The 23,597-nt window shown below is 49.2% G+C and overlaps 1 protein-coding gene across 3 annotated transcripts in view; it reads left to right on the top strand.

Moving 5' to 3' along the window:
- GALNT2 (polypeptide N-acetylgalactosaminyltransferase 2) overlaps nt 1-23,597 on the top strand; it is a 193,696-nt gene that overhangs the window by 95,801 nt on the left and 74,298 nt on the right. For all 3 annotated transcript variants that reach the window (XM_023240434.2, XM_045039959.1, XM_006937791.5), the window contains exon 2: nt 4,130-4,223. In XM_023240434.2, coding sequence (XP_023096202.1) covers nt 4,130-4,223 — 94 coding nt within the window. The remainder of the gene's footprint in view (nt 1-4,129; nt 4,224-23,597) is intronic.

The following is a 23,597-nucleotide window of genomic DNA, read 5'->3' as shown; positions in this document are numbered from 1 at the left end:
GCCACACTTGGTGCCATGGGATACACCAGAAATGTGACAGAGCCCTCCTGCCCTCCAAGGACCTGAAGAGCTTTTGCATACCAACCATGTGAAATGGGTGGAAATAATAAAAAAGTGCTGAGAATACCCGGTACCCAGGAACACCAAGGGCAGGCAGGGACCATGAGACCTTCAGCCCGGTGCCCCAGTGGAGGGAGGGAGGCTGGTGACTTCCTCAGATCCCTGTGGCGAGACCCCGAGGCTCCCGCTCGTGGGCCAGGGCTCTTCCCAATTTGTCGTGTGTCCTGCATCTCCCTCTGCCCTGGGACCCGTTCTCACTTGGCTCATACCCCCCACCCCCAGCCGATGGTCTCACATGCCCGCCAGCAGCTTCGATGGCCTCCTGCCTTTCCAGAACTCCAGCCGTGTGTCTCCTGTGTCTGCCAGGTACCTCCTCTCGGTATCTTGCGGGAACCTCCACATTTCCCGAACAGGCTCGTCTGTATCTCCCAGCTCCCCTCCTTGCCCCACCCAGACAACTTTCTCCTGTTCCTTAGCTGTGAATGCCCCTCCTGTCTGAAACGCCCAGGTCAGAACTCTCCATCTCGGATTCCTTCCTTCCTTCCTGCTTTCCTCTTCCAATCCTCGCCCTGTGGTCGCGCCGGTCTCCTCTCTGCATCTCTAGGACCCAGGCTTGAGCCGGCTCCCCACCGTCCCTTGCTGCATTGCCCTCGTGGCCCCCTGGCCTCTCTTCTGCCCCCTCCGTCTGCTCCCTACACTACAGCCAACGCGATGTTTCTGGAACGGAAGTCTCAAGTCTCAGTGTCTCACCACTTCCATGCCTTCCCATTTTCTACCTTTCATTTTCTTCCCTCCACCAGAACCCTCATCTCCCCCAGAGCCCCATCATTTCTCCTTGCCAGGTCCATTCTTGACCCCTCAGATCTCTGCTAAGGTGTCACTTCTTGGCCACAGGCTTCTCGGAGCCTTCCCCACACTCTGCAGGGTCTGTGGCACTATGCCATCAGGTGGGATGCTTGTTTACGCCCGAGTGGGCACGCTCAGCCAAGGTGAACCTGCCCACTCCTCACCGTATCTCTGGGGACGTTCTTCCATCTAGCAAAGGCCATGGGTCAGGGTTCCAGGAGGAGAGTGGAACATGACAAGCGTCTGGAAGGGTGAGCTGTTGACAGGGGGTGCGTTGTACATGGGCACCGGCTGTCTCAGCCAGTGAATCCGATCAATCATCCTGAACAATTAGGAATTTACAGTGATCAGACATATCCTGAGATGAATGAATGGCTAATACATTGTTTTGCTTTACTCGTGTCTATCTAGCTGGTAGTGGGGGAAGTTATTTTACCTAAAGGCAGTACAGTAGAATGATTGAGACCGTGGACTCCGGTACTGAATCCCCTGGGGTTTGGGCACCTGGGTGGCTCAGTCAGGTAAGTGTCCGACTTTGGCCCAGGTCATGATCACACAGTTTGTGAGTTCGAGCCCTGCGTCGGGCTCTGTGCTGACAGCTCAGAGCCTGGAGTCTGCTTTGAATTCTGTGTCTCCCTCTCTCTCTCTTCTCCCCGCCCCCACTCCCCCTTGCTCATGCTCTGTTTCTCTCTCTCTCTCTGTCTCTCTCTCAAAAATAAACATTAAAAATTTTAAAATCAATCAGTCCATCCATCCCCTGGGGTTTGAGTCTAACCTCATTATGTACTTAAGCTTCCAGTGCCCGGCTTTCTCATCTTGTAAAATAGGGGTAGTAATAGCACTGGAAGGAAGTTCAGTGTGTGCGCAGTGGCTAGAATGGGGCTTGCAGGCTCTGAGCTGTCAGCACAGAGCGCGACACGGGGCTCGAACTCACAGACCGCGAGATCATGACCTGAGCCGAAGTCGGACGTTTAACCGACTGAGCCACCCAGGCGCCCCGTATCCTTGGACTTTTATGATATTGTGAGAGTCGGGTTCTTCTAACTTGGTTTAAACTGAGGCCTGATTCATCAAAGGCCAACTTTAGCTTCTTACCCACTATGTGACCCAGGTAGTTCCACGTCCCGTTGTGAACTAGGAATTCTCTGTGAAGCATCCGTGTCACAGGCATTCATAATTGGCCCTTAGCGTTATTTCACCTGCTTGGGACTTGGCCGTTCAACATGTTCTCATCCCCAGCTTTGGTTTTATGGTGGGCATGGTGGATTTGGGAGGGGGAAGGGAGGCTAAGGAATGTCGCCTCTGGACCCGGTCCGTCTTGCCTGCGGGAAGAAGGAAGCATTTATTTTCTGAGAGAGCACTGATGGTTGACCTGCCTCAATGTTGATTTTGTCAACAGTACAGACAATGCCTTGGTTCTGGGGCACTGGCCCCAGCAGCACCCTTCACTTTTGATTTTATTCAAGTACAAGGTTAAATGGTTTGATCCATTTCGCCACTGTAATGCCTGCAGGGGGGAGAGAGTTATTAGCCACAAAAGGCTACAAGCGAGCTACAAAATAAAAATTAATAATGCTTAATTAAAAGTACGCACAGCATGACTCTGGTAACTTCATTACTCACTGGATTTAGTATTCGTACATTTCCGTATATTGTAAAGGCAGTAGGTTAGATTCTCTTCCTCCCACGCCTTTGCCAAGCTTTCTGCGAAATCATCACTGATAGTAAATTGAAAGTTTATTTTTAACCAAATGGTCTCAAAAGCCAAATTACGAATACCTTTGAAAAACTGCTTGCCGCAAAAAATAAATTGGGATACTGGTGCATTTTAATACTTTTGTTAAAATGCAGGATAAACTCTTCAGAAGTCACAGGACTTGGGGCATTTGAAGGGCAGGGGTCTTGTGACAGGTGTGGGGAGGGGCAGGACCACCAAGGCACAGGAGCGTTCGTCTCCAGCCCATTGTTCTGCACCTCCCGGGTGCCCCCAACCCATCATTCCCGAGGTGGCCCTGGTGGGATAAACCCAGCTATAGCACTGAAGAAGCAGCTGAAGAAAAAGCTGGCCTCAAGAGGGGGGTGGGGGGGAAGCTTAGGCATGGTTTCTCTTTCGTTACTGTACTGTTTGAGTAAAAATGGAGGTTATTGGCAAAGCAAGTCGCATTTGGGAAAAATGCCTGATTTGGCCCAGCACCTGAGAATTACCCTGCTTGCAGATCTCACTTTACGTTTGAAAGAGCCAGAATGTCTCCAGTGGTCCCCTTTTGCACAACACGCAGCCCACGCTGGTCTGGAGGAGTGCTAGCGGACAAACCTGTGCAGAACTGGCCTGGTCTCTCCCCAGGGAGGGCTCATCCCGACAACATCTGCTCCAGAGAATGGCCAGTCGACACGGCTTGGCTCACGGAAATCTGTGTAGGAAAATGACTAGCCGTAGGACATTTCTGATCTGGGTTCTTCTACAGAAATCTTTCTTACTTGATTCAGAGAAATCAGATTCCAAGTGGTTGAAAGATATATTTAGCTCTGTGGTCATGGAGATGTTTTTTGGTTTGATTTAATGTTGATGGATTAGAGTAAATTGTTTGTGCAGATGAGCTGAATAAGTTCTGCCAGAGCTTATATCTTATTCTGGTTTCACATTAAACCCTTAATTTACAGCTCTGTTCCATTGGCAGTCCTATTAGAGTGAAGCCCGAGGAAAAGCTTGGCTGGTCCTTCCTCCTCCCTCCACTGTTACTCAGCAGAATTAAATCATTTAGCAACGTCAGAGGAGGGCTCAAAGGGACCCAAGAGGGAGAAATCTGGTCCTAAGGTGTCCTTAACCATCTAAGATGTCTGGAGAGCTACCATCATTTTAATGGCTTTAATTTAACCACTACTGAATTATTTTATTTAATCTACTTTCCCTACCTCCCTTCCCCTACCTTCACAAATCCACAAAGCCCTGGGTTTTCCGGAGTATTGCCTTCCCCGAGATATGCAGTGTAAATATAAAATGAAGAGAGAAGTTGCAAATCCTTCCTCGGAAAAGGTCATTCCCATGCTTTTCTCCCCCCCCCCCCCCCACCCTCCGAGAAGTTCTGGGATGGGAATTCTCTCTCCCTCCTTGTTACGTCCCCAGGGCTCTCTGGCGTCCCAAGACTTCAATGTTTATTGAACTGGTGAGCGAAGGTGTGCTTGAGGAACTGATCAACCCATTTCGTGTCTTTGTTCCCCTTAGGAGGACTGGAATGAAATTGACCCAATTAAAAAGAAAGACCTACATCACAGCAACGGGGATGAGAAAGCACAAAGCATGGAGACCCTCCCTCCAGGTAACTGCAGGGACCCATCTAGCCTCGGGCTGGGGGCTGGGGGCTGGGAAATCCTCTTGCTCAGAAACCACGAATGAGTCGCGTGTGGCCCTCTGTCGCCTGTGGAGCCCGTGGAGTAGACAGCATGGATTGCAGAGGGCTGCTGGAGACACTGCCCTCTAGTCATGTTTGGCTGACTTCCTTCAAGCTCCTTAGCGGGGGGGCGAAGTAAGTGTACTTAGGAGGTGACCAAAATTTGTTGGGAAAAAAAAAAAGGAATAAAATAGAAAATACAGGATGGTATATATCGGTTCACAGATTTTTTTTTTTTTTAAACAAGACTTTATTTTTTAGAGCAGTTTTAGGCTTGACGGCAAAATTGTGCACAGAGTGCGGAGATTCCCATACATGCCTCCTGCCCCTACACATGCGCGCCTCCCCCGCTGTCAGCATGTCCCTGCAGAGTGGTCCCTTGCTACGTTCAGGGAACCAACGCCGGCACGTCGTAATCCCCCAAAGTCCCTAGTTTACGTTACAGTCCACTCTTAGTGCCGTACGTTCTGTGGGTCTGAACAAATGTACGGTGGTGTGAATCCACCCCTGCTTTATCCTACAGAATAGTTTCACTGCCCTAAACGTCCTCGGTGTTCCAGTTATTCATCCCTCCACCGCCCCAGTCCCTGACAACCACCGATCCTTTTTCTGTCTCCATAGTTGGGCCTTTTCCAGAACGTCATCTAGTTAGAATCATACAGCCCGTTGCCTTTCAGATTGGCTTCCTCCACTTAGTAACGTGCATCGACGCTTCCTCCGTGCTTTCTCGTGGCTTGATGGTGTATTTGTTCTCACCACTGAATACGACTGTGTTGTCTGAGTGGACCCCAGTTTACCCATCTACCTCCTGAAGGACGTCTTGGTTGCTTCTGAGCTTTGGCAGCTGTGACTAAAGCTGCCGTAAACATCTCTGGGCGGGTTTGTGTGTACGTGTAAGTTTTCCGTTCATTTGGGTGCGGACCACGGAATAAGACGGCTGGATCACGTAGTAAGAGTACGTGTGGTTTTGCGAGAAACTACCAAGCTGTCTTCTGAAGTGGCTGTACCATTTTGCGTTCCCACCAGCAACGAATGAGAGTTCCTTTTGCCCTGCTTCCTCAGCAGCGTCTGGTACGGTCAGTGTTTTTGATTTGGGCTGTTTTAAAAGGTTGGAAGTAGAATCTCATTATTTAAATCTGCATTTCCCTAACAATATATGATACTGACTTTCTTTTGATAAATTTATTTACCCTCCGTTTATCTTCTTTGGGGAAGTATCTGCTCAGGTCTTTCATCCATTTTTTTTTTTAAGCGGGTTGCCCATTTACCGAATTTTGAACGTTCTTTCCATATTTTGGATAACCATCCCCCATCAGATGTGTCGTTTATAAATTCTTTCTCTCAGGCTTTGGCTCGTCTTCTTGTTCTTTGGACAATGTCTTTCCCAAAGCAGATATTTTAATTTTAATGAGATTGAGCTTTATCAGTCCTTTCATGGATCATGCCTTTGACGTTATATCTGAAAAGTCATTGCCAAAATCACCTAGATTTTTTTCCTACATTTTGTTTCAGGAGTTTTATAGTTTGGCTTTATAATCAGGTCTTTGATCCATTTTGAGTTAACTTTTGAGAAGAGTGGAAGATCTGTGTCTAGATGGGCTGGTTGATGGGTTGCATGTGGATGTCCCGATGTTCCAGCCCCATTTGTTAGAAAGCTACCTTTGCCCCATCGTATTGCCTTTGCTCCTTTGTCAAATACCACATTGTCTTGATTACTTTAACTTTATAGTAGTTCTTGAATTTAGGTGATGTCAGTCCTCCAACTTCGTACTTCATCTTCAATATTGTGTTGGTTATTCTGTTTTTTGTGGGTTTTTTTTTTTTTTGCCTTTTGTATAAACTTGAGAATTGGTTGATGCCCAGAAAATAATTTGCTGGGATGTTCATTTGTTTGTGTTGAATTTATAGATCAAGCTGTAAGAATTGACATCTTGACAGTATTGAGTCTTATTACTCACGAACGTGGACTGTCTCCATTTATTTAGTTCTTTCTTTATTTCCATTGTCAGTGTTACAGTTTTCCTCATACAAATTTTATGCCTATCTTGTTAAATTTCTATCAAAGTGTTTACATTTGGGGGTGCTAATGTAAATGGTATTGTTTTTTTAATTTCAAATTCCACTTGTTCATTGTTCGTATATAAGAAAGCAGTTGGTTTTTGTATATTAACCGTGTATCCTGCAGCCTTGCAGTAATTACTTATTAGTCCCAGGAGGTTTCAATGCTTTCAGATTTTCTACATAGACAGTCATATCATTTGCAAACATCTTTCTTCTTAACCTATAGCGTACTTTTTGTTTCCTAGCATTAGCTAGGACTTCTAGTATGATGTTGAAAAGTGGTAAACATCCTTGCCATATTATTTCTTATCTTGGAGAGCGAGCATGAGCAGGGGAGAGGGGTGGCAGGGGGTGGGGTGGGTAGAGAGAGGGAGAGTTGCAAGCCGACGCCACACTCCGCACAGAGCCCAACAAAGGGCTCGATCCCACAACCCTGGGATCGTGACCTGGGCCGAAATCAAGAGTGGATGCTTAACCAACCAAGTCACCCAGGTGTCCTTCCTTGCCATATTTCTGATCTTAGCAGGAAAGCTTCTAGTTTCCTACCATTAAGTATGAAGTTAGCTCTAAGTTTTTGGTAGATGTTCTTTATCAAGCTGAAGAAGTTTCCCCTTTATTCCTAGAATAGAGTTTTTATCATGAAGGAGTATTGGATTTTGTCAAATGGATTACATTAATCGGCTTTCACACGTTGAACCAGTCTTGCATACCTAAGATCAACCCTACTTTGTCATGGTTTTGGATTCAATTTGCTAATGTTTTGTTGAAGATTTTTGCATCTACATTCATAAGAGATATTGGTTTGCCATTTTCTTGTGATGTCTTTGGTTTTGTTATTAGGGTAATGTTGGCTCCATAGAATGAGTTAGGAAGTATTAACTTTGCTTCTATCTTTTGAAGGAGATTGTAGAGAATTAGTAATGATTTCTTCCTTAAGTGTTTGGTAGACTTCATCAGTAAACCCATGTAGGCTCAGTGCTTTCTGTTTTGGAAGTAGATTTGTTGAGGACAACATACAGCTAGTTGGGTCTTGTTTACTGATCTTCTCTGACTCTGTCTTTTAATTGGTGTATTAGACCATTGCTATTTAAGGTGGTTATTACTATAGTTGTATTGATATGTACCATATTTGTTAGCCTTTTCTATTCCTTGCCTTGTTCTGTTATATTTGTCTTCTACACTGTTTCTGCCTTTTGTAGCTTTCATTGAGCATTTTACATAATTCCATTTTTCTCTCCTATTTTTTCCCATTGTTTTAGTGGTTGGCCTAGTGTTTGCAATATGCATTTAGAACTAATCCAAGTCTAATTTCAAATAACACTAGACTGCTTCACAGTTAGTGTAAGTATCTTATAACAACATATTAAGAATTCTTCCCTCCTCTTCCTTGAATCATCACTGTCATTCATTTCATATGTATAGTGTGTACCTAAATATATATACTATAGATAAGCATGCAAAATTGTTGCTATTATTATTTTGAACAAACTTTTACCTGTTAGATCAATTGAGGATGAGAAAAATTAAAGTTGGGGGCGCCTGGCTGGCTTCGTCGGTTAAGCCTCTGACTCTTGGTTTCAGCTCAGGTCATGATCTTAGTTTGTGGGTTTGAGTCCTGAATTGGGCTCTATGCTGACTTTACGGAGCCTGCTTGGGATCCTTTCTCCCTCCCTCTCTCTCTCTCTCTCTCTCTCTCTCTCTCTCTGCTCCTCCCCTGTGTGCTCTCTCTCTCTCTCTCTCAAAAATAATAAACTTAAAAAAAAATTAAAGTTGTCATTTTACCATCACTTATTCCTTCTCTGATGTTCTTACTTTTTTATGGAGATTTGAGTTTCTGCCCAGTATCATTTTCCTTCTCTCTGCAGAGCTCCTTTTAATATTTCTTGCAAGTCAGGTCTACTGGCCACAGATTGCCTCAGTCTCTGTTATCTGAGAAAGTCTTTATTTCTCCTTCACTTTGGAAGATTATTTTCACAGAGTATAGAATTCTAGGTTGGCAATTTTTTTCTCTCAAAACTATACATATTTCATTCCATTCTCTTCTTGCTTGCACGGTTTATGAGAAGCTGGATAGAATTCTTATCTTTGTTTCTCTGTTTCCTTCCTCTCCATCTTCTTTCAAGATTTTTTTAAAATCTTGAAAACCAAGTGGCTGGCTCACTTGGTAGGACATGCAACTCTCGATCTCGGGGTTGTGAGTTCAGGCCTCATGTTGGGTGCAGAGATGACTTAAAAATAAAATCTTAAAAAAATAAATACAAGTAAATAAAAATAAAATGTTGACTTTTGCTGTTTGAATATGCTATGTCTAGGTGTAGTTTTTGGTTTTTTATGTTTTCTGTCTTTTTGTTATTTATCCCACTTGGTATTTTCTGATCTTCCTGCAGCTGTGATTCAGCATCTGACATTAACGTGAGGAAATTCTCAGTCATTACCACTTCAAATAAATCTTTTATTCCTGCCTCTCTTCCTTGTCGTTCTGGTAGTCCCATTATACATGTGTGTACATTTTGGTAGTTATCCAGCATTTCCTGGATAACTCCATTCTGATTTCTTTCAGCGTTCTTTTGTTCTTTGTTTTCTAAATCTCTGCTTTCCAGTTCGGAAGTTTCTACTGTCATATCCTCAAGCTCAGAGAGTCTTCCGTCAGCTGTGCCCAGTTTAGTGGGATGAGTCCATCAAAGCCACTCTTCATTTCTGTTACAATGTTTTGATCTCTAGTAATTCTGTATGGTTCTTGACTAGAATTTCCATTTCTGTTTCTCTGTTCTTCATTTGTCCTTCCATGTTGTCTACTTTTTCCATTAGAGCTTTTTTTTTTTTTAATTTTTTTTTTAACGTTTATTTATTTTTTGAGACAGAGAGAGACAGAGCATGAATGGGGGAGGGTCAGAGAGAGGGAGGCACAGAATCCGAAACAGGCTCCAGGCTCTGAGCCGTCAGCACAGGGCCCGACGCGGGGCTCGATCTCACGGGCCGCGAGATCATGACCTGAGCCTAAGTCGGCAGCTTAACCGACTGAGCCACCCAGGCGCCCCTCCATTAGAGCTTTTAACATATGAATCGTAGTTGTTTTAAATTCCTGGTATGGTAATTCCTACATCCCTGCCATATCTAAGCCCGTTTTGATGCTTGCTTTGTCTCTTCAAACTTTGTTTTTTGCCTTTTAGTATGCCTTGTAAGTTTTTCTTAAAAGCCGAGTATGATGTGCTGGGTAAAAGGAACTCAAGTAAATAGGCCTGTAGTGATAAGGTAGGTGTGGGGACAAGGGAAGACTTCCATAGTCATTTGCTAGGTTTCATCTTTTAGTGAGCCTGTGCCCCTGGGCTGTGAACTTCACAATTGCTTCCCAGTTTCTCTCCCACATGGGTGGGACAGGGCAGCTAAAGTTGATTAGAAAGGAGTATTTCCCTTCTAACACGCAGAAGGCTAGGGGCAGGCTGGGGTCCAGCATTTTCCTTTCTCCAGGTTGGTTAGGCTCTGATAAACTTCCATGGGGTTAGGCTGTGGTAAAATAGCTTCTGTTGAGGGCAGGCCTTGTCAAGAACAGAATGCTCTGGCATATTTCCAAATGATCCTTCTTCCTCTCCTGCTGGAAGCATGAAGGAAGGGATCTGTCGTTCAGAAACCTAGTTAAGCTCCTGGAGGTAAAAACTCACAGAGTTATGGGGGGCCACCTATGACTGATGCCCCTGGAGTTTTTAGCTCTCAGGCTTGTCCACAGCGACCTCCCTCCAGCAGTTCATCTGTCACCGTTCTGATTTCGTTACCCGGACAAGGTTCCTGCACAGATGGGTCCTCCAGTAAGTTGTGATTCTCTGTATTCACCGTTGGGTGTCTCCAGTTTTTGGAGTAGCGGTTTGCTCTATGATCTCACTTCTCTGAGGGAACGCAGAAGAGTTGTCGATAGCTTAGGATGGAGTGATAACTTCCCAACTCTTCACACGCTGGCCCGGAAAACCAGAAGTTGGCTCACGAAATTTTTACTTTGTGGTGATGGGGAGTTTGTACGTTCATGTGTCTAACCGAGGTTGGATACGTATCACCCCAGGGAGTGCAGGTCTATACCGTTTGTCTATACCCTTCCGTTGTCCCAATTGCGCTAGACGGGAGCATGCGTGTGTGAGCACATTAGCTGTATCTATTAGGCCAGCCCCCTCCCTTCTTCCCCAACTCCTGGATGAGTCATGCAGCTCTGAGCCAAGGTTCCTTCCTATGTAAAATAGGCATTTCCCACACAGTGGGGAGCATCTGAACGGAATACTTCGCTAATAAGGATTTCTTTATTATAATAATAGGATACGCTTCTACTGTGTGGATTAATGAGAGACTTCCTGTGGGTTGTCTTCCGTTAAAACCAAGTGTTCTAGTGGATTTTAAGTCCTATATGGAGTGGGAGTGCGAGGGGGAGGCCATCTTCAGGGTGTAAACCAGCTACTACTAAGAGTCATACTCTAGTTAAAAATCAATTCAGTGTGGTATTGACCCTGGCTGTCATGTTTGTAGCTGTTACACAGTTGATTTTCTTCAGAGATAGGACAGGAATGTACTGACGGTCCCTTTTTTTTGAGTTATTACCGATAACTTGCTAAAGGCACCGTGTCCTTTTATTTTGCCGAAGAACTTCAACCTTTTGAGTTGTAACCTTTTTCCTCGCTAAACCCACGTACATGTGAGTTTTTTCTTTAGAAGTTATTTTGCTCTGGGGCGCCTGGGTGGCTCAGTCGGTTAAGGATCCGACTTTGGTTCAGGTCACAATCTCATGGTGCGTGGGTTCGAGCCCCGCGTCGGGCTCTGTGTGGTCAGCTCAGAGCCTGGAGCCTGCTTGGGATTCTGTGTCTCCCTCTCTCTTTGCCCCTCCCCCTCTTGCACTCTGTCTCTCTCAAAAACCGAATAAACATAAAAAAAATTAAAAAAAAAAAGTTATTTTGCTCTGGCTGCGAAACACATTTTCCGCAAGAATGATGGACGCTGCCAGTATTTTGTGGTCGGCAAGGAACCACTGGGCACAGCTCTTTCCTCTGGGTAACGTGGGTTGTTCAGAAACCCAGCTTCCTGTGTTCTAGGTGTTGGATATCTAGCAGCTGTAGACAGATGGGTGGGAGGAGGCAGCACGAAGCCAAATATAGGAGCCTGGTGTCTTTTAGCATGGCCACAAAACCCACTGACAGATGTAGGAACCAGATTCAAGATAGCAGTGATGCCCCCCGCGACGGCTCCCGCTTTTTTGACCAAACGCCCTATTAGCAAAAATATTTTGAGGATAGCTCTCCTTCCTCTGTCTATATTAAGACACTTACAGATTAAACACATATTATCACGCGAATCTAGTGATACGTTCCAAAGCACATTTTAAATAAAATATTATGAAGGATTCGGGAAGACCCACTGTGGCTTTACCCCTAAAGATTGCCTTGCGTGGCCCCACTCTGGGGATCCCGCTCTTGGGTCCGCCATGGCTTCCAAAAGCCCAGATTATTGTTCCCAACTCGATTTCCCGTCCCAGCCCGCGCTGCTTTTCAGTAGACTCTGGGATTTTTTAATAAAGCCAACCAGCAACGTGGCTGTGGCAGAGGGGAGGCCCGGAGGCTGGGGTCCTGGCCTTCATCTTCTGGTGGAAGCTTAGTCGTCCACGCTCAGCAATCGATTCACGGGGCTTGAGGGGCACAGAGAAGCCTGTACGCTGAGCCAGAGCGCAGCCTGGAAGGGCTTTGTGACCGGGGTGCAGGAACGGAACCGCAAACGTGAGCACCAGCAGCTGGATTTAGGAACAGCCCAGATCTAACGTTTGCCTGTTAGAGACCCAGGATTTCCTCACCAAGTTCTTGAGTCGCAACCCGGTCCGTGAAGGAGATCTGAAAATTGGAGTGAGAGATCTGGTCAGCGTCATCTTTCAGTTCTGTTTATTTGGATCCCACTGTCATCGGGAGAGGCCAGGGGCTGGGGGTGGGGGGCAGTTATGAAGCAGTTTGCTTCCCATCTCACTCAGGTCACGCTGGCCAGGAGTCCTTCTGTCGAAGCTCCCGAAGGTCAAGGGTGACTCAATGAATCCTGCATTTCCCTTGGTAGAACTGCACCTGGTCTGGGTCACAGGCACTTGAAGCCAGATAGATGCCTGCAAATTGGCTAAAGAAGGAAGGAGTCGTGGCACCCCTGGGTGGCTCAGTCGGTTAAGCGTCCGGCTTCGGCTGAGGTCACGATCTCACAGTCCATGAGTTCGAGCCCCACGTCGGGCTCTGTGCTGACAGCTCGGAACCTGGAGTCTGCTTCAGATTCTGTGTCTCCCCTGACCCTCCCCCGTTCATCTCTGTCTCTCTCTGTCTAAAAAAAAAAAAAAAAAAAAAAGAAGAAGAAGAAAGAAGGAGTCGTTTGTTTTCTCTGCTCCCTGGGCCGGTTTCCTGGAGCCTTGGAGAGAAGGCTGTGGTCATGCTCATGGGGAGAGTCCTGCCTCCTGGAAGGCCGCTGGCTTCACGGAGGTAGCACAGCATGCTCACGTGGACATGTCCTTCTACGACGACTGCTTTCTAGAAGTTGAGGAGGAACTGTGAGATTCTTGATGTCCCGAACACACTGGGATAGCCCAGCCCTTGTCCACTTTCCAGTTTTTCTGGCCATTTCTGAAATAGTGGCCTCATAGGAACTGGAATGTGAGAGCTGTCCTCTAGAAGCGCGGGGCTTGAGGACAAGGACACTTGTCCACCGAGCTAGGCACTGGGGCGCGGCAGTCAGCGCTGCCGCCAGGTAGTTGACCTTAGACAGATAGTGACTATTTTACAGCTTCATTTTCCTTATCTGTAAAATGGCCACACTTTCTTCTGGGAGATCCCTTGATTCTGTTGTTTATTTTTAAAAAAAGAAAATTTTTAATGTTTATTTATTACTGAGAGACAGAGAGACACAGAGCATGAGCAGGGGAGGGGCTGAGAGATGGAGAGACACAGAATCGGAAGCAGGCTCCAGGCTCGGAGCTGTCAGCACAGAGCCCGACACGGGGCTCGAACTCACGAACCGCGAGATCATGACCTGAGCCGAAGTCAGACGCTTAACTGACTGAGCCACCCCGGCGCCCCGACAGTTGTTTAAACTGTACCTTTCTGTTGCCTTCCAGTCTCTGTCCCCAGATTAGGACCACCAATCGTACTGTCTTGGAGACGGGGTGAGGATATGTCTTCGTGTCCCATCGCCCTCCTTGTAGATTTCAGGTCTGGAGCAGAAGGCCTTTGGTCCTTAGGTTCTGGGCCCCTTTCTTCCCTTTTGGTCACTGAAGTTGCTTTTCAGTGATGACTGTCTTTTCTTTCTTTCTTTCTTTCTTTCTTTCTTTCTTTCTTTCTTTCTTTCTTCCTTTCTTTTTTAAGTTTTTTTTTTTTTAATGTCTGTTTATTTTTGAGAGAGAGAGAGACAGAGTGCAAGCGGGGGAGGGGCAGAGAGAGAGGGAGACACAGAGTCCGAAGCAGGCTCCAGGCTCCGAGCTGTCAGCACAGAGCCGGACTCGGGGCTAAAACTCTAAAACCTCAAGATCATGATGTGAGCCGAAGTGGGACACTTAACCGGCTGAGCCCCCCAGGCACCCTTCAGTGCTGATTTTCAAAGTGTTCTGGCAAATAGAGTGTTAGTCAGGTTTTGTGTTTTTTGAAAATTTATCTGATGGAGACGAATTTTATCTTCCCCCCTTCCCCGCCCCTGGGTACAGGAAAAGCTCTCTGGTTTGAAAAATGAGTCTCTCCCAGTAAATGCCCTCCTGTGTCCTCTCCTCTTGTGCCCTCCGCCTCTCTCCGTCTGACTGATGAGACCAGTGGGCAGGATGGCCGATGATCCAGGACAGCGAGGAACAGGGGCCATCTGCAGGGCTCTCGTCCTTCAGATGGGGACGTGTCCTTGGAGAGTAGATTCTGTTTTTGCCTTTCCGAAACCTTGGTATCGTTCTTGTGTTCGTCACAACCTCGTGGAAGGGGGCGAGGCCTCGGAGAGACACGGGTAGGGAGAGGAGAGTCCTGATTACGGTGTGCGTCGTCTGGGAGGACCCCCATCCTTCGGGGTGTCTCCTCTCGCCCCTCCCCTGCCCGCCACTGCCTCATTATCTGAGACAGTTGACTTCTCAAAACAGAAATTGCTTGCATTTACACAGAGCTGAATGACACGGGAATGGCGAAATGCGTAATAGAACCCAAGTCCCGGTGCAAATTGCCGCTGATGCTAATGGGAACGTTTTAGTGTTTCTACTTCCCACCTGCCAGAAACCTGGCAGGGTGTGCTGCGCCCCAGTGCCTAGCTCGGTGGACAAGTGTCCTTGTCCTCGAGCCCCGCGCTTCTAGAGGACAGCTCTCACATTCCAGTTCCTATGAGGCCACTATTTCAGAAGAGGAGATGAGCCACTTGTGTGTTCATCCTGCATTGCTACAGAGTCGGGAGAAGTGCTCTCCTGAACCTTTTCTCCTTTCGAGGGATTTACGGGGCTCCGGCGTCGTGCGTTCTTTAAAAAAGTCGTGGTGAGATACACACAGCGAACGTTTGCCGTGGCCGCCGTCTTTAAGTGCACAGCTGAGTGGCATCACGTACGTTCACACCGTTGTGCAGCCGTCACCCCCATCCGTCTCCAGAACTTTCTCCCTTTCCAAGCTGAAACTCTGTCCCCGTGAAACACTAACCCCCATTCTCCCCAACCACCGCCCCCCCCCCGCCCCTGGTAGCCACCGCTCTCCTATGTGTCTCCTTGAACTTCACTCCCCCAGACACCCCAGGGAAGGTTGTCCTTCGGTGACTGGCATGTTTCGCTCCGTGCAGTGTCCCCCAGGCTCATCCATGTTGTAGCACGTGTTAGAGTTTCCTCGCTTCTTACGACCGAACCCGCTTTCCCTGTATCTCTGTGCGCCGTGCGCCCGGTGAGCCGCATTGCCTGGGTAGCGTGGTGGGACAGCCGTGGGACGGCTAACTCTGTGTGGCTCGCTGTGACCCGGGCCCGAGCCAGAGGTCTGCCCAGTGTCATTGTTAGGAAAGTAAGTGGCTGAGTATCCTTGAAGGATACCCTAAAAGCAAGCAACATGGGGCGCCTGGGTGGCCCAGTTAGCTGAGCGTCCCAACTCTTGCCGTCAGCTCAGGTGGTGATCTTGTGGTCACGAGATCGAGCCCCACATCAGACTCCACACTGACAGTGCGGAGCCTGCTTGGGATTCTCTCTCCCCCCCTTCTCTCTGCCCCTTCCCCGTGCTCTCTCTCTCCCTCTCTTTCTCTCTCAAAATAAATAAATAAATGTTAAAATAAGCACATACGTAAGTGTAATATGTGGAACATTTAATTCAGATAAGCAAAAATAAGACAATTGTTCACACATAATTCTGCCACCCCAAACTAACCACTGTTACTCTCCCACCGAATGTTCCTCTGGACTCGTTCTGGGCATGTGTCCCACCTGACTGAGGTGAGCCGGTGTCTGCCTCCTCTCGGCTGTGCCGAGCCCAGGGACAGGAGGCCTGGAGCCCTAGACACAATTTCGGAGTCAGCTCCTGGGCCTCTCAGCGTTTCTGTGAGTTCTTAGGAAAAAAATAGGCAAGTCTGCGAGGTGAGTAACATTGCTGACGATTTGGAAGAGTACCTGAGAAGTGTCCCCACACATGCCCCTCTCTCCCAGCGGTAGCACCTCAGGGTTCTCCCTGCGTCTGTCCTGGAGGCCACCTCCCTCCCCCCTCCTCCCTCTTCCTCCTGGTTCGGCTCAGGACAGGCCATAGACAGCCCCTACCAGCTGGTTATGTCAACATTTTTACATATGTGGCACCACACTGTACTTCCACCCGTTTCTTCCTGGCGTTTTCCATCACAAACACCTTTTCGTGTCCGTCAGTACCCCCTCGACAGCATTTTCAATGACCGCAGTGTATCCGTTAGCATAAGCTCCTTGAACTTGTCCTGTGTTGTAGGACATAGAGAGGGTTTGCAGCGAACATCTTCTGAGGTGACTCTTGAGATGCCCTTAATTACTTCCTTGAAATAAATTCCTAAAACTGAAACCGCAGAGTCAATGGCAGTGCGTGTATTTAAGGATTTTTTTCATCTTAATCACCAAATGGTCTTCCAGGGGGAACGATTTCCTTGCATCTCAGCCGCCATCGGAAAACAAACCTTCTAACGTCCTTTCCCCCCCACCTTCCAACAAGTAGCAAAGCAAAAGCGAGGCCACAGATCAGGTCAGCAGCCAGAAGTGTGATAGAGCTATTAAAGTAGAATGAGTTTGGGGCGCCTGGGTGGCTCAGTCGGTTAAGCGGCCGACTTCGGCTCAGGTCATGATCTCGCGGTCTGTGAGTTCGAGCCCCGCATCGGGCTCTATGCTGACAGCTCAGAGCATGGAGCCTGCTTCGGATTCTGTGTCTCCCTCTCTCTCTGACCCTCCCCCATTCATGCTCTGTCTCTCTCTGTCTCAAAAATAAATAAACGTTAAAAAAAAAAATTTTTTTTTTTAAATAAAGTAGAATGAGCTTAAGCTTGAATAGGTAGAAGTACGGCATCCGGAACAATCCGGATGGCATCTAGTGCCGTGTGTGCTGACAGGCCACCCCTGAAGTATCCCGTTCCCTTCCGGGCACAGGGTTTTCCGAGTCGCTCATAAGTTAGAGCAGGTCCAGATGATGATGACTCAGACGGTGAGGGGGCCGGAAACAGCATCTGATGAGGAGCACTTAAAATAACTGGATGTTTCTACGGAAGGGCCTAGGAGGGGAAAATGGAATCGTGATGTCCAAATATTTGGAAGGCAGCCATACAAAAGAGGCTGAAGACTAATTTTTTTTTTTTTTTTTTTTTTGAGACTCCCAGAGAGTGAAAGTTACAGGCAAGCAATTTTTGTTAACGGTATAAGGAAGCCGATGCCAACAATTCCAGCTGTCTGATGAAACGGGCTGCTTTTGAAGCAATGATTTCCCCATCATTGGAAACTTGTAAGCGGTGGCTAGATGCTAGGGTTTGTTTTTTTTTTTTATTACTATTGAAAAACATTTTTTTAATGTTTATTTTTGAAAGAGACCGAGCGTGAGCGGGGGAGGGGCAGAGAGAGAGGGAGACCGAGAATCCCAAGCAGGCTCCAGGCTCCGAGCTGTCAGCACAGAGCCCGATGTGGGCCTCGCACCCACAAGCCATGAGATCATGACCTGAGCCGAATCAGGCACTTCACTGACTAACGCCACTCAGGTGCCTCTTTTATTATTATTTTTAAGTGTTTATTTATTTTGAGAGAGAGATGAGCAGGGGAAGGGCAGAGAGAAAGGGAGGGAGAGAGAGAATCCCAAGCAGGCTCTGCCCTGTCCGCGCGATGCGAGGGGCTCGAGCTCGCAAACCACGAGATAGATCATCACCTGAGCCGAAATCAAGAGTCAGACACTTAACTGACTGAGCTGCCTGGGCACCCCTTAGAGGACAGGGGTCTTGGTGAAGAGACTTTCCCACCCGTGTATCAGCTTCGGTTCTGTTCACTCTGATACTTGTACTAATATTCGGGATGGAAGAGATGATCAGGAGAGACCATGGACATCAAACCAAATTATTCATAATTAGACACTGTCACATAGAGGGAGAATGAAGAGTTCCTATTTCAAGTTTGGAAAAGGAATCCACGAAGATACCTGGATTCCAAACCAGGTGTAGACGTCGTAATGCAAAGCAGAACTGTGTCCCCGTGTGGTTTTTTAGTTATTTTGATGGCACCAAATAATTTTAAATAAATTAAGAACATTGACCCTGTAGCGATTCTGATTTTTTTCTTCTGATGTCTTCTTTAAGTGATTAAAGTGCTTGTAATCTTTGCATTTCCTATTTCTTCATCCTTAAAAATGCGTTGTGTAGGATTTCTTATTCCAGGAGACCGTTTCTCATGAGTGAGCACCATGTCCTGTCACACCAGCTACCCAGTGACAGATGAAAATAAAGTGTCATTTACGTGTCGTTGTCATTTAAATGGACACATTTGTCTGTGATCCTAGCCCTGACCCATTCTCTTCCTTCATCTGGTAGCATGATGACCTTCTAGAGGAAAAATAGGAAGAATTGTTTTTTTCTTTGAAGCATAGTAAAACTACATTCCGTTTGAGATCAACCAGGAGGTCAAAATAAATCTGAGAGCTTTGTCCTTTGATGTAAAATACATTCTGTTTCCCTTCTTGGCTGCTTTCCTGGAGGAAGCGGCTCTGTTTTATACAGACTAGCGTTCAGTTTGTTTAAGCCGTCCTTCCCAGGGAGGATTTGAGTGAGGCACTGCGGAACGGCCATGATACCGCAGCATCCAGAAGTCTCCAGCCACCCGAATCCACCGGCCCGGTGGGACCCGCACCAGCCACGTCACTTTCGTCACTTTCCTTCCCCGGGTAGGCCTTTGAGTGTGGACAACAGGCCGGTGCCTGGGGGCACATATCAGCACTTGGGTTTTCACACGTTTTGTGAGGTTAACCCTTTGGAAGTTCATTTGCATAGATGGAGGTCATTGTTTCCTTAAAGATGAGGCCTAGGGGAAAAACTTTTAAGAAAGAAATGGGCGTGGTTTAGAAATGTATTCTTTTAAACTGAAATGAACTCAAAGAGTCCTCCAAATGCGAGCAATTCCCTGGCTTTAAAAGTGTCTTTTCCAAAAGATCAGTTGTAGGGTTGGTTATTTAGGAGAGGAGAATGAGTTTTCCCGTGGAAATGCTGTCCTGGGTGGCACTTAGGACCCCCCCACCAGCTGAAACGGGCCCCAACCTCAGGCCACAGAGCAGGGGGCTCCCCCCTATGGACCTCAGCACCTGTCCCACCTGCAGCCTCCGTCTGGGCCCCGTGGACCATGCATGGTTATGAGGACCAGCTGGTCTCTCTGCCCGCGGGGTGCCCTGCTGTCCTCCCGTGTGGATTGGATTGGGGCGTGTGTGTGTGTGTGGCGGGTGGACTGCTAATCCTCAACTAGGAAGAAAAAGATTGGGAAAAGCTTTTAGAAGTAGCTCAGGAGGCTGCTTGGGGGGATTAGGAGGGAGAGAAGAAACTCTGGATTCAAGAAACTTCAGGCTGCAAAGCTTGTCCTGTGAAGGAGGCAGGTGTAACAGAAGAATGTCAGTGGGCAGGTGTAACACGTGAGTCAAAGATGGGAACAGGGGCGCCTGGGTGGCTCAGTCAGTTGAGCTTCCGACTTTGGCTCAGGTCATGATCTCACCTTCTGTGAGTTCGAGCCCTGAGTCGGGCTCTGTGCTGACAGCTCGGAGCCTGGCGCCTGCTTCGGATTCTGTGTCTCCCTCTCTCTCTGCCGCTCCGCTGCTCGCGCTCTGTCTCTCTCTGCCTCTCAAAAATTAATAAACATTTTTAAAAATTAAAAAGACGGGAACAGAAAACGAAAGAAATCGTTGGGGCTGAGGTGTGTGTGGCCAGGGGAGCCCTGTGGTAATGGCTGGCACCGAGCGGGCACGTACGTGTCTGAGGCATGGACCAGCACATACAGGTGGCTGGAAGTGTCTTCTCACTGCCAACCCTAGGGATCCCTTCCCCACGGGGCCCTCGAGCAGAGACTCATGAGGGTCTGATCTTTCCCTTCAGGCCCGGGCTCTTGTCCCAGCAGGTGGTTGCCCCGGGCCTCACTCTCCCCCCCCTCCAGACACTGTTTCTTGTGCTAGAAGGCAAGAAGGGGACTGTGCCCTTCAGCTAGCCCACATTGGCAGGCCTCGGAGGTCAATCCAAGGGTGCGGGGAGTGGGGGGCGGTGGGAAGTAGCCGGCCCTTCCCTGGACTGGCCTCTGCTCCCAGCAGAGACCGGATCTGGCAGGCAGGCAGGCAGCGGAGGAGGGCCAGGTTTCCAGCTCCACCACGGATCCATGAGAGGGGCGACAGGACGAGCCGAGGCTTCGGGGGATGGCCAGGCCATGGAAGGGATTTGCGGGATACTGCTTGGCGCTATTCAACATGCACCGTGTGGCAGATTTGAGGCCCCTGCCTAGAAGCGGAGAGAAAAAAAAGCAAAGAAACCAGGCAGCGAAGAGAGCGGGTGCAAGGTGCACCGGGGCTGGGGAATGGGCCGGAGAGTAGGGCCAGCCCCCACTCCACCCACCCTCTGTGCTCAGAGCCAGGGCATCAAGGAGAGAGTGCAGAGCTCGTCAGTTTCCATTCAGTTTCCATCGCCTTTCTCTAGACACTGATATTCACACGGAAAAGGGCACCCATGCGGTTAGGAGGATATTGTGGGCTCATCTGGGTGAAGAGGTGTGTGAGGACCCACGGCTGTCTGCAATTCCTGGGGGGAGGACGGGGCATACGCGGTCATCTCTGTTTTCAGGGGTGGACTTGGGCCCCGTCCTCGGCAGAATTCGGACTTAAATTATTAGAGGGTTAGGGAGCACTTTCAAGGCCCTCTGTGAGCAGGTCTGTGGAACAGCTGTGGCTGGAATGGAGTCATGTGTGAGGAGGAGGGAAGAGGCATGGCCTAGGACGAGGCCACAGCTGCGGACACACGCGAGGGCCTCTGGGAGGTGGTGGCCGTGTTGAGAAGCAGCCCTACCTTGCGCTGGGTGAGCCGAGACCCTCACAGGTTCAGGGTCCACGAGGGCTGGGCTTCAAGGAGAAAAGATGTGCTTATGGGGACCCGGGACTCATCCTCGGGTGCAGGCAGGGTCTTCCTGAGCAGGGAGCTGAGGGGGCAGGTGATTTGGGGGGAACATCTACGTCTTTACCTTGGAGGTTCCCCCTCTGAGCGTCCATCCTTGTTCCTGCGGCCAGAATCATATTCCTGGAGTGCAAATTTGATCGGCCCTCACCTGCTCGAAACTTCTGTGCTCCCCAGAATGTGGACTATAGTTTGAGCAGTTGAGCCAGGGGTGAGCCTCGGGGCTGGGCACAGACTGGCCTTCTCCTCTCCTGTCACCCCTGTCTTCACACATCCTTCCCTCCATCCTGTTGCGTCTTCCCACACAGCCCTTCCGTGCGTCAGGCTTCTGCTCGTGCCTCAAGACCCAGCCCAAATGCCCCTTCTCTGGGGACTTTTCTGAGCCCCTGTCCCTGGATTATAGACTCCTTGTCCACACCACCTGTTGGCATCCCTTTCCCACTAATGACATATACAGCTCGAGGACAGAGGCTACATTCCTTTATGTGTGCTCACTCGCTCAGGGTTGGCATCTTCTCCGTACTGGCCCGTTTCACCCAGCTTGGGGAAAACAGAAGGCAGTGAATGTTTTCTCCAGAATTAAGAACTTCCTTACAGTGAGTTTGCCCAAAATAGAATGGCCGTCTTACGAACTGAGTAATTCCCCAGGACTGCACATGTTAGCAGGAACAAAAGGCTGAGATGCCCCTTAAAAGAGAATTTTCGTGGGGCCCATGGGTGGCTCGCGTGGTTAAGCCTCTGACTCTTGATTTCTGCTCAGGTCATGATTCCCAGGGTCATGAGACCGAGCCCCACATTAGGCTCCACACTTAGTGTGGAATCTCCTTGGGATTCTCTCTCTATCTCTCTGCCCATCTCTCCCACTCGAGTGTTCTCTCTCTCTCTCTCTCTCTCTCTCTCTCTCTCTCTCAAGAAAAAAAATAGAATCTTCCAGCCATAAGATGTGACAGCATGGGTTCTGGGGCTCCACGGGAAACCCACCCCACCCTGTCCCACGCACACATGGCCTTCACAGGGAGACCCTCTCCCTCCCTCCCCTTCCCCTTCTGGGCAGAAGGGTGGCATCTCCGTCTGCAGCTGGCCTCAGGGTGGGGAGGGGGCAGGACGGGGGGGCACCCCGAGGAATGGAAGATAAGCTGCTCAGCACTGTACTTCCTGCCTACGCCCCTGGGATATCCCCCCTAAGAAATTCCGAAGCCACTCAAGTGAGACACCGAGGGGCCTCGCCGATCACGACGTGACCGACAGTAAAACAAGTATGATCTGAGAATAGGCCGCCAGAACTTCCGTGTTCCTGACTCTTCTTCCTGTCACTAACAGCCATGCTTCTCTCCCCTCTCCCCTGCCCCACCTTTGAAATGTGATGGTATCAACATGGTTCCCCTGCCTGAAGCAAGCGGAGAACAACACTGTGTTTATTATTTTCGCCACGTGTTTCCTGGGCACAGCAGATGGGGATGGAAGGATAGAGGCCCTGACTTAGATGAACTTGGCCACGGGCCCCCTTCTCCCTAAGATCAGAGGCAGAAGGTGCTCGTGGGCAGCAGGGAGGTGTGGACTCTGTTGGCCTGCACATTCCGGCCTGTGCTCACCTGGGCAGGTGCCCACGGGAACCTTGGCAGACGAGGATCCCCCTGCAGTGCTTCCCACTCATTTCTCAGGGTCAGCTGCAGAGGCGGGACACCCCCCTGGAGGGGCTGGACGGGCTCAGCAGCTCCTGGCGACCCTCCCAAGTGAGGCGGCCACACCCGCAAAGTGGAGGTAATTGTGTTTGTGTTTAGCCGGTTCCACCTACTAAGCCAGTTCATTTTGGACGGTCAGTCGTCAGTGGCTTAGGAATTATTATCGCTGTCATCACTATCATTTTTCGTAACAACTTCAGAGGCAGAATGTTCTGATTGCATACAGACTAGAGGCTCAGGATGGGTGGGTGAGCTGAACTCACCCCTGGGTCCCTGCTCCTCAGCCTGTGTTCCGTGAACGCTGGCTGTGGGCCTCCAAGCCCCATCCGTCCCGGGGGTTGGCATGGGACCACTGTTAACCCCGCGTCCTCAGCTTCTCTGCACCGGGACCCGTGATCTGACCAGCAGGCTCCAGAGGGCAGCGCCGTCAGCCAGACGAACAGAAAAGCCGCTGTCCAGCACAGGCGGAGAGCGCTTCTCAGATGCGGGTGTCCGCACCGCGATGCCACGCCTGAGAGCCGTTTTGAGGCTGGGTTCCTCCGAGCAGCGTGCAGGATTTGGGGTGCTTTTTTAGGATCAGTCTCAGGTGCTTTGGACCCAGGTGGAGAGCACCTGTAGGGGTGGCCAGTCTTCGTGCATGCGGTGTGCGTCCCGTGCTGGCGTCTGTGGGTAAGAACTAGCAGCAAAACAGGGGGTTTGGCTCTCGGGTGAGGAACTCTTTCCCAGTCCAGCTGGGAGGGGAGGGGAGGGGAGGGGAGGGGAGGGGAGGGGAGGGGAGGGGAGGGGGTGTGCCTGTGGCAGGCATTGGGGGTGGGGCAGATCCAAAGATCCTACTTCTCAGAGGAGCTTGACCTTGAAGGACAGGGAAGGCTTGAGCCGGCTGTGCTGTTCACAGAGGGGAACGGGGGACCCAGGGAGGCTGCCAGAGGGCTGGAATCTGGAATCGGGTGGGGATCCTCACCCA

This window comes from Felis catus, chromosome D2 (genome assembly GCF_018350175.1).
Source record: "Felis catus isolate Fca126 chromosome D2, F.catus_Fca126_mat1.0, whole genome shotgun sequence".
NCBI lineage: Eukaryota > Metazoa > Chordata > Mammalia > Carnivora > Felidae > Felis > Felis catus.
This window is presented reverse-complemented; position numbering and strand designations above follow the sequence as displayed.